Here is an 11,385-nt window from a genome sequence, read left to right on the forward strand (position 1 = left end):
TATTTATTTTGATTTAATTTTTTTTTATTTTATTTTTTTTTGTCATGAAATATATTTTGATAGTTTCAGGCATCCTCATCTGCAATATTTAAAACATTCAAACTATTCTGAAATTTGTCTTTTGTGACTACACTTATGCCATCAGGACAGTTTTGCAGTTCATAGCATCAAAAAGATGTTTAGGAAAGTGTTGAGGTGTTATTTATTTATTTTTTTAATAGCTATTTAGTGTTTCGGAAAAAAAAAAAGAAAAAAAAAAAAAGGCCTTTTACCACAGGGGGCCATTAGCCTCTTGTAACCTGAAGATAAAAGTAACTGACACTAGTCAGTTTAAATATTTATACTCTACCTCCAAGGAATCAAAATTGTGTTTATATGATAAATTGAAAACGCAAGCTTGTAAAGCGCGTTGTCCAAAAACTAATAATGGTCTTAAAAGGAAATGTTTCCAGTCCTCAGCATTGATTACTTTGTCTTTAAATGCCACGGTTGTTAGCGACTGTTGGACAAGTGATACCGATGTAGCTCAGATACTGATTTATCACTCACAGAATGTAACAGATGACGCCAATACTCCACATGTCTGTCGGGTAGCTGATAGCCTCATAGTTGATCACTTCAGGAGCTACAAACTCAGGAGTTCCAAACAAAACCTTCAGCGAGCCAGAATGCTCTGAAAAAAGAAAGAATTAAAACTGGGCCAGAAAACCATGCAGACTCTGTTTGTTTTTGCAGTTGTTTGCACTTGTTTACCTAGCCTTCGAGCAAGTCCGAAGTCAATGAGCTTGATCTTGCTTCCTGTCTTGTTGATGCACATGATGTTCTCGGGTTTGAGGTCCAAGTGGACAATGCCCTGCTTGTGGATAAACTGGACTCCATCAATGATCTGCAGCATGTACTTAATCACCTCTCGCTCAGTCAGCTCGAAATCCTCATCAACGATTCGCTCAAACAACTCGCCGCCAGAAATCCTGCAGCCAGTGGGGACCACAATGACATTATCGTTAAGTGACGCTAACCAATCACTGTCAGACTGCGATCTCAGTGCATTAGAACTGTTTATACACATTCCATTTAACAACCAAATGAACAGTGTCTGTGCCTTGAGTGCTAAACAATTCTCTTACAGAGATTTAATTCTGGGCTATTTTCCATCATGGCTGCCAAGCTGAAGCAGAGAACATCCACGCTGTCTTCTCCCCACCTCTCTGTTTCTCCATCTCACTATATAAGGACATGTGACATGCACTTCTCCAATCAAAGGATGCTGGATTTTACATTCCACTCTCACCATAAAAAGCTAAACTGTTGGAATGATTTAAAGAAACAACTACCAAACATTTCAGCCTGTTCAAAGACACCAGGGAACACAAGGTAGGTTCACCAAAGCGACCTAACATGATCATCGCTCCCAACCTGGAACATGACCGATGGCATTTTTATGAAAGCTTTTATTCAGTCAACCTATATCACATTAGTCTTTCTGCTTAGAAGACAGAAGATAGGTTAGGGACTCACATTTCCAATACCATGACCAAGTCCGATTTTCCCTCAAAGGCGTCCACACACTGCACCAGTTTGGGGTGGTGGAGGCTGTTCATGATGCCAATCTCCTGCCTCACATTTTCTTTTTCTTTCTGTGAGAATGCCTTGATGAACTTCCCTGCCCATACCTTCTTGGTGGACTTTTCTACGAGTTTGAAGACTTGACCAAATTTCCCCCTTGTTGAGATAGGAGAAAGGCAATGTGAATTTGAAGAAAAATCTGGTATAGTAAATCCAAAATGATATGTTATATTGATATGGTTGATGATGGATATGACAGATGCATCTCTTACGTTCCTAAGCGGTCCTCTATATTATAGAAATCCTTAACGCTACAGTCTTTCTTAATGACCACATCTATGTATTCTGGTTCTTTCTCCTCATCTGTGAAATGAACAGGATATGTATCAGATTGACCATGTGGGAGTCATGTTAGTAAACTCTGGATTCAAGAAGGATGGAATGGTGGGATAATTGCTTTGAACTTCATACCATCATCAGACACAATGGCTCCAACTTCCTCCTCTTCCTTTTTCTCTGGAGAAAAAAAATATGAATGTTTATGAAAAAATATGAAAGCTTAGTTTTTAAGTAGTGCATTAGCTCATCACATTTATACTTTTGGGGTTCAATATATGTTTTCCAATTAAACCCGAACAAAATCTGGCTTTTGAAAAAAAGAAAGAAAAGAAAAAAGTAAGGTTTTAGTCCTTCTCCCATCCTATGTGTACATGTACTGTATGTTTCCCCTTTTTTCATTTTATTCTGTATTTCTGTATAATGTGTATATACATTTCATTTAACAATTTTAAATTCTCTGTGTGTATTACATTTAACAACGATCTTACAATATGTGAAATGTGATGTATCAAATGCATTGATACGTTTGATACATTTAAAATAATATTGATATAATATACAATAAAGTGCATTTGATACCTTACATTTTTTATAATATTGATTGTACAATATGGATAATATTGATTCACTCATATAAAGTTATGTTGTAAGATCATTGTTAAATGTAACATATATATAATAATCTAATCAATTTGACAGAACAGTAATACATTTGACATTACATTTGATTAAATATTGTATAATATTGATAATATTAATTTATACATATGATATTATAAGACTTGTGGGGTTTATACCAGCTCAAGTGATGCTGCCATAAATTTGATAGAATATTAAAACATTTGATACATAACATTTAATAAAATATTGTATAATATTGATAATATTAATTTATACATATCATATTATAAAACTTGTGGGGGTTTATGCCAGCTTGAGTGATGTTGCCATAGTTTCATAGAATATTAATACATTTGACACATTACATTTGATAAAATATTGTATAGTATTGATAATATTAATTTATGCATATGATATTATAAGACTTGTGGAGTTTATACCAGCTCAATAAATTCTGAAATTCATGTACATTTCTCAACGTTTCATTAAAATTGTTATAATGATGACATAATTTGTCATGAAAATGTTTGTATTATATCAGAAAATAATGCAAAATATAGGCATTTTCACTATAGTGGCTTCAGACTTTTGGACCCCACTGATTCTTCCTCAATCAACAGTAACATGTATCTCACTATTAAGCAGATGTTCTTTCTCACCTGTTACCTCCTCCACTCCCACTTTAATGGGCTCAGATTCTGCACTGGGCTCTCCAACTCCATACACATTAACAGCTCGAACACGGAATTTATACTGACGGTCAACGAGAAGGTTCTGGGCGTGGTATGAGGTGCTGTTACAGGAAGTGAGGTCATTCCATGTGTTGTCAATGGAATTCCAGATCTCCAGGTTGTAGGACTGGACAATGCTTCCTCCATCGTAAGTGGGACCGTACCAGGAGAGGGTGAGTGAGGACCTGCGGATGTCAGAGGAAGCAGGGATGCCGGCTGGGGGATCTGGCTTATCTGGGACACAGATTTACATTGGAGAGGTCAGTAATAGTAGGAAAGCAATGCATAGAAAGATAGGGAGACTACTAGTAAATATCGTTTGTTAATATGTTTTATCAAAATGCAAACGCATATATTCTTACTGCTGATATTTAAGGAATAGTCCACCCAGATTTTGTCATCATTTACACATTTAAACATAAAAGAAGATATTTTGAAGAATGCTGGCAACCAAACAATTTCGGTTCCCTTTGACTTCCATTGTATGGACAAAAACAAACAAACAAACAAACAATGGGTCAATGTAAACCCAAACTGTTTGGATACCAACATTCTTCATATCTTATTTTGTTTCCCAAAAAAATAAAATAAATAAATAAATAAAATGAACGAATGAATGAATAATAAATAAATAAATAAAGTTGCAACAGTTATGATCTATACCAAAGATTTTTTTCTACTGTTTCAGGGTTTAAAATCATAAAATGGCCAAAAGGTAGAGCTTTGCAAAATGCAAATATAGTTACACACACAATGATGCAATACAGTCTCTCATAATCCCATCTTCCTCCTTCACTCTTCTCATTGTATGTCACTTCCTGTCTTTGTTTACTCCCATACCTACGATGGTGAGGTTGAGTGAAGCCTGCTTGGTGCCGAATTTATTCTGGAGTTCTAGAGTGTAGCAACCACAGTGATCCTGGTCACTTGCTGCGATTGTCAGCTGACTGCTGTTCTCTGTGGTCTCTATGGAAATGCCTCCACTTCCTGTCTGGAACTAAACAGGAGAAGAGTATACAATGTCAAAAATCACTATAAAGAGTTGCCTTTATTTCAAATGGTTTGAGAACCACTGATCTGTCATCTTACAAACTCTCTGTCCTTTCCCAGCCCTTCCTACCGGCTTTTTAAATTTGAGCCAGGTGCAAGTTATGGGTGCCGTCCCTCCAAAGTTGCCCAACAGCTCCACCTTTTCTCCTGCCCTGATTTTCTGATCTCCAGGGAACTGCAGTAACTGAGGCGGAGAACCTGCATGGCATCACAAGTTAACATATGTTCATATTCAACTCTCTCATGGAAAATAATTATTCCATATTTTCTCTTTCTGTCTACTATTATTAGAATTTTGCAAGACAGCTTATCACACAAGAACATGAATCTGTACATGGCCTTCAGGTCAAATATTCCTTGGGCCTGTATGATTATGTAAGGGATAGTGGAAGGGTAATCCTACCCTGTTTGGCGGGAGCTGGTTTCTTCTTTATTCTGGCTTCATCTGCAGAAGATATAGAGCATGTTTTGAGATAATATATACGGAACCTACTGTATCTTTAGAGATATAAATGTACATAATTATTAAAATGAACATTTCATTAAAATGCATAGTTCAACAAATAATGAAAATGATGTAATTTACTCATCCTCATGTTCTTTTAAACCTGTACGACTTTCTTTTATGGAACATAAAATGAGATATTTAGAAGAATGTTGGTTATCAAATAGTTTTTGTTACAATTTACTTTCACTGTATGGATTAAAAAGCTGAGACATTTCTCAAAATATCTTCTTTTTTTTGCTCCTAAAAACAAAGAAAGTCATACAGGTTTGGATTGGCATGAGGGTGAGTAAATGATGACAGAAATTTCATTTTTGGGTGAACTTTCCCTTTAAGAGGAGGTACTACAAGCACAAATAATGATTTTGGAAGGATTTAACAATTTTGACTTTTATGTGACATTTCACTCATATTGTAATTGTAACATGATATCTAATGTTTTTATTTATGAATTTATTTATGAATAGGTTTATATTTTTTATGATAGCAATGAGTGAACTTTGTCAAAGATGTATTTGAAAGTCTTTTTTTCTTGTTATGTTATGGGATATTATATCTTAAAAATGTCAAAACAACAACAACATTAATCTTTATCCACATCATGTTCTTTTATATATTGGTTATGTAACAAAGCTATTTACAAAGAAAAAATATGTTATGTCTAATATGCAATTTGCATGTTTGAAAAAATGTAATGGGTGAAGTCACAATACATCATCTTGTTATTATGTGTATTTTAATAGCGCAAGTTTGAATGTAATTGTTTATTCCTCCCCTTTAAAATGATAAATAATACACTTTCTATTTCATATTGTCAAACAATTCACTAACTAACCCTGCTTATATTATATTCTATTTATATATCATTTTACACCATGTCAAAGGAAATAACTAGTCAATATTCATCTACTGAGAACTGACAGCGGTTCTAAGGAAACTGCCGCTCCTGATCAGCATCCAGGGAGAGAGTGTCTGTGTGGACACTGTGTCTTGCTGGAATTCCCCTTATATGGACATGCTAAATATAGGGTCTCCAAAGATCCAGGAAGCAGTGGCTCTCTCTCTCCACTATTTATTTAAGGTTTGATCGCCGTCAAGAAACAATGCAACATGTAAACCCCACTAATACTCCAGCACAGTCCAAACAGAGAGACAGAGAAAGGGGGAGAACAGAGGTGAGGAAGACAGAGAGGACAGTCAGATCTTTATGTGTTTCAGCTCACAGAAGTCTACCATTTTAGGCCTTCTCTTCATCTTCAATTGCTTCTTTCCTATCTTTCATGTTCTCTCTTATGGTTGGACACACATAAGCTTTTCCCACAAGCACTGTGGGAATACAATGTACTCTATTCTGGTATTTGCCAATAACATGCTTTTTGTGCACTAAATTGTAAATCACTTTGACATTGTTTGTTAAGAATATAACTGCAATGTAAATGTGAGCCACTTAGCTGTCTTAGATGCTGCTATGCTTATTAAATACTAAAAGAACAAATGGAGCAGTACTGGTTGCCTATTGTTCCAAAACACTATCGGCTGAGTTTATTTTCTACTCACATGGATTAAAATGTAGGATCTAGTGTGACCATTGTGTTAAAAGCTGGAACAAAAACAAACAGGCAAACCATTTGAGCACTATAGATACAATCTGCCATCAGATACCGTGGGATGGAATCTCTGGGAGTCTATAGAGTGCATGTGATGGCCATTGTTCCTGTCTGTAAGGTCATCTTCTCACATGACAAATATTTTTGAAAGGGAAATTGGGATTAAATGTGCACTAAATATGTAGCAGAATTAAGGACTAAATGCTTTTGTCAACCATTTCAGATGATTATGGACAACATAAGGACAAAATGGACAATAATAGTGAGTGATTGTGGTTTTTGGAAGGTTACTAAAATATTAATTACATATGGTCATCCTCAAAGAGGGGTAAAACAAACACAAGGCCTATTTACAGTATGCCAAGACTGAATATTTGCTGTAAATGTTCATTGTACACAAGATTTTGAATATAAACAATGGATTCCTGTATATGTGACCCTGGACCACAAAACCAGTCATAAGGGTCAATTTTTCGAAATTGAGATTTATACATCATCTGAATGCTGAATAATAAGCTTTCCATTGATGTATGGTTTGTTAGGATAGGACAATATTTGGCCGAGATACAACTATTTGAAAATCTGGAATCTGAGGGTGCAAACAAATCAAAATATTGAGAAAATCACATTTAAAGTTGTCCAAATGAAGTTCTTAGCAATGCATATTTATGGTCCCCATAAACTTTAATTATATGGAAGAGAGGAGCATGAACATTCTTCAAAATGTCACCTTTTATGTTTCACAAATGATGTGAACCATCACCATAGATGAACACGATTTGGTAATGACATGAGGTTGAGAAACAGATTAATAACTTTTTATCCCTTTAAAAATAAACTAGTAACAGCTCAAGTAAACAGGCCACAACATGTGTTCTTACTCACGTTCTGTAGTGGGAGTTGCAGAAGAGCTCTTCCTGTTTTTCTTATCTGCTGATGGGTCTGAAGGATCTAGAGGAATGCAATAAAAATTAATATAACAATATTTTTCCTCCTTTTTGTTTCAAATAAATCCTAATTATGAGTTCTGGGAGGAATTTGGCATTGTTAGTATTTTTATTGGTAATGCATCCTCACTCAATACTATGTTTCTAATGACATGAACAAGGAGAAGTCTAAGGAAAGACAGGACACTTACCATCTACCGTGACCATACAGGAACACTCTGCTTTACCATGTGCATTCTCTGCCCTACATGTGTAGCGTCCTTCATCCTCTGGTAGAGCCTTATCGATTGTAAGTGAACACTTTTCACCTGATGTAAAACAATAGGTAGCATTGAATGACAAGTGTGTATCATCCTTCCAAACACGTAGCAGCTGACAACAGAATTGTTTTATGATTGAAGTTTTGTTTTCAATCTTGGTATTCATTTAAATCTAAATGCTGGGCTTATGCTCTGCAAAGACTAAATCTCTTATGCCAGCTATTATGAGACCATAAAAAGCTATTGCAGCTTTACTATTAAAGAAAGAATACTTGATTTGCAAGGATAAATTCAAAAGCTGAATTTTAAAGAAGAATTGACATATATTATCCAATAAACTTCCAATTTTAAAGCTGTTTTCCATAAATATATATTTTTATTATTTAATTCTTTATTTAACAGGGACAATTAGCTACAGAGCTAAATTTCATCTGCTGTCCCTGGGCATCAATGTAATAGCATATACAATAAAAAAAAAATTAAAAGATAATAAATATAATCCCTCATAGAAACTGCAACCCAAATTACTACAAAACATCCCCCTATAATAGAAAGTAAGATCCCCCAAATTATGTAACCTTTTCAAAACACAAGAATATTCAATGATCAAACCTGACTCATCTTTAACCATATTTTCAAATGTAGCTTAAACTGTGCAAAAGTAGGAAACTGTCTAATATTAATTGGTAAAAGTGACCCTGGACCACAAAATCAGTCATAAGGGTCAATTTTTTTAAATTGAGATTTTCAGATACATCTGAATAAATAAGCTTTCCATTGATGTATGGCTTGTTAGGATAAGACAATATTTGGCCGAGATACAACTATTTGAAAATCTGGAATCTGAGGGTGCAAAAAATTGAAATACTGAGAAAATCGCCTTTAAAGTTGTCCAAATTAAGTTCTTAGCAATGCATATTACTAATCAAAAATTAAGTTTTGATATATTTACGGTAGGAAATTTACAAAATATCTTCATGGAACATGATCTTTACTTAATATCCTAATGATTTTTGGCATAAAAGAAAAATCTATCATTTTGACCCATACAATGTATTTTTGGCTATTGCTACAAATATACCCCAGCGACTTAAGACTGGTTTTGTGGTCCAGGGTCACAAATTATTCCAGTTATTAACAGCTCTTACAGAAAAAGCTGAACGACCAAAATCAAGAACTCTAAAATGCGCTTCACAATCACCTCTCGACAAAGCTCTTGTTTGTCTTCTATTTTCAGTACGAGAAGAAACAAATGCTTTCAAGGCTGAGCGTGCAAGGTTAACAATTGTAAAACATAACAAAATTGTCAAAAGTAAAAAAAAAAACTTTTAAATTATAAAACAGTGAAGATATCTTGTCAAATACTGTTAAAGCATTTTTATATAAGGTATATAAAGGTCTAAGAGTAGATTTTCCTGCTTGTGACCATGAAATATAATCCAATAGGAGAAATGAGAAAAAATAACCTCTTAAAGTTAGCATAACTTTCAACTTGTCTTAAATCCTAAAAGGTGATGTTTAATGAATTTATTGGATTGTTTCAAATATTAAGCCTGTCATTTTCTTCCTAAGAAAAAAAAATTAAGGAACACTATTCACTATTAACTAATATGTGTTCCCTAATCTAAAGTGTTACCAAAAAAAGAAATCACTGAGCACTCCAGTTGGCAATGAATCAGGCTCAGCTTTAAGATCATTCCTCTCAGCATGTGATTTACAACACAGCTCAGAACACTAAAGTAGGGAATTTGGGAAGAAAGGTTTTAAACCTGTCCTCATCATTAAATAACTCTACAGACCCAAGGTTATCACGTTTCATTGGAATTGTCTGTCACATTTATTAAACGTCTATTAATCAAAAGACTGTGTAGAAAAAACAAGATCAATAGTATTTTGCATTGTAATTGTGAAACTGTGGTTAAACGTATCTACTTTCATACCTTCCTGTGATAAGATAATGAACTTGGATGCCTTCACAATTTTCCCATCAAGAATCCAGGTGATGACAGCTTGGGGGTCAGAGGTCACCTGACACTCTAACCTCAGCCTCTCTCCATCCACCGCAGTGATGTCACCGAGGGGCTGTTTGAAAATGGGCAGCTTTCCTGCATCCTTCTCTCCTCCATTCACAACTTTTGCCTTTTTGTCATTTGTCTCTGCTATCTGTCCATCATTTGTCTTCTTCTCTGGGCTGGCTTTCTCCTTTTTCTCAGTTGTCCCTGCATCCGTGCTGCTGGCTTTTTTCTCGGTTGTTTCGTTAACCTTTTTATCAATTGCACTGCCATTTACACCATTGACACCACTTTGCTTTTCCTTCTGGGGTGTCTTGGGTGCTAGTTTTGATGAATTCTGTTCATTTTGCTCAGTCTTCTCTGGTTCTGGTGCTTGCTTCTTGTTCAGGACAGACCTGAAGTCTGAAGGTGCACTGCTTGGAGGTGGTGTGGCAGCAGGTGCTTTGGGTGAACCATCTTTCTTGTTGAGGAATGATCTAAAGTCAACCTTTGTTGGGGTGCTTGTCTTGATCTCAGACCCTGGCTTAGGCCCCGAACGGGGTTTTAGAGCTGCCCTAAAGTCTGTCATCTAGATTCCTTTGCTAACCCCTAGAAATTAAAACCAAATATATGAAATCTCCTTTCGTCAATTCCTCTCAGCTCCTTTGGTAGGGGTTTCTTGCAGTTCCACAAGCTGTAAATAGATACAGTTGTATGAACAATCCCACTGATCCAGTGAATTTGTGTAGGTCCTGCTCTGTCTGTGGCTTCCAGTCACTGTGCAACTCTCTGTTCTTCCCACTCCTGGGACAACCCCTCTGGACAAGAATGAAAGAGGGAGGAGAGAATTGAGAGTAGACAGAGGACATACAGAGGGAAGTAGATAGATATATGAGGGTGGGGAGCGGAATTGGATTGTTTAAAAGCTTAGGCTCCATTCTATAATAGGTTAATTGGAGACATGAACACATTTCATATCTATGTCGCATCAAAGGGGGGAGCACCGTTGCCTTATTAGGGAAACACTTCCAGTGCATGGGCATCAGCACAGCAGAACAGAGCTAGGAGGTAAACAGATGGCAAGATATCATCAGAATCTGATTCATTACTAGTATGTTAAGGATACAAACACAGATAAAAATCTTGAGCCTGTCAACAGTGCCTGATTTGGAATTACATTCATTAAAAAGCAAGAACTTTTTAATAATGAGAAAAGGAAGAGAATCTCACTGTTCCTTTGCTGCTTGGACAGAAACCAGAAAAGAAGTGTTCTGGTTATTCTGTTGGGTGTTTCTTTGGATGCTCCTAACTTTTTGACCTCTCTATAAATGGGGGCCCCTCATTGGGCCATTTTGAAGATGCATTTCACCAATCAGAGTTGAGTTGCATGTCTGCAACAGTTTATATTAAAATGTTACATGGGCAGCCTTATATGGCTATGAACCTCTCTGTTACTCTTCTACTCGTGCGTGTGTGTGGAAGATGGACACAACATGGGAATGTCTCCTAGATAAAATAGCTTCCTGTGCTGTTTTGCTTCACCACAAGGTGAACTGGTGAGTGAATTTTCCATTGCTGCTGGTATGAAACAGTCACACTCACATCTTTAAATGAATCTACTTCTTATTCTGTAAAAATCCAATCCTCATTGTCATTCCTAGAGGTCTTAGCGATAACCATAATAATGAGATGGGATGTGATATCATGAGTCATAATGGAGAGGTCTGCACCTGATCGGGGGCAGCTGCCGACATCTGAGAAATACTTT

General features: G+C 35.9%; 1 protein-coding gene across 1 annotated transcript in view; it reads right to left on the minus strand.

The window, feature by feature from the left end:
* Window positions 1-10,399, minus strand: part of LOC107660138 (myosin light chain kinase, smooth muscle-like) — a 15,732-nt gene extending 5,333 nt beyond the window's left edge. Inside the window, exons 1-12 of the mRNA XM_016449372.1 lie at window positions 9,567-10,399; window positions 7,558-7,674; window positions 7,305-7,370; window positions 4,711-4,752; window positions 4,378-4,505; window positions 4,098-4,254; window positions 3,186-3,491; window positions 2,038-2,082; window positions 1,839-1,929; window positions 1,519-1,722; window positions 754-971; window positions 550-673 (exon numbers count right to left, since the gene is read on the minus strand). Of these exons, the coding sequence (XP_016304858.1) occupies window positions 550-673; window positions 754-971; window positions 1,519-1,722; window positions 1,839-1,929; window positions 2,038-2,082; window positions 3,186-3,491; window positions 4,098-4,254; window positions 4,378-4,505; window positions 4,711-4,752; window positions 7,305-7,370; window positions 7,558-7,674; window positions 9,567-10,206 (2,138 nt within the window). The 5' untranslated portion in view covers window positions 10,207-10,399. The remainder of the gene's footprint in view (window positions 1-549; window positions 674-753; window positions 972-1,518; window positions 1,723-1,838; window positions 1,930-2,037; window positions 2,083-3,185; window positions 3,492-4,097; window positions 4,255-4,377; window positions 4,506-4,710; window positions 4,753-7,304; window positions 7,371-7,557; window positions 7,675-9,566) is intronic.
* Window positions 10,400-11,385: the final 986 nt, after the last annotated feature.

The sequence above is a fragment of the Sinocyclocheilus anshuiensis genome, unplaced genomic scaffold, assembly GCF_001515605.1.
Source record: "Sinocyclocheilus anshuiensis isolate Anshui unplaced genomic scaffold, SAMN03320099.WGS_v1.1 scaffold55, whole genome shotgun sequence".
In the NCBI taxonomy this organism is placed as follows: domain Eukaryota; kingdom Metazoa; phylum Chordata; class Actinopteri; order Cypriniformes; family Cyprinidae; genus Sinocyclocheilus; species Sinocyclocheilus anshuiensis.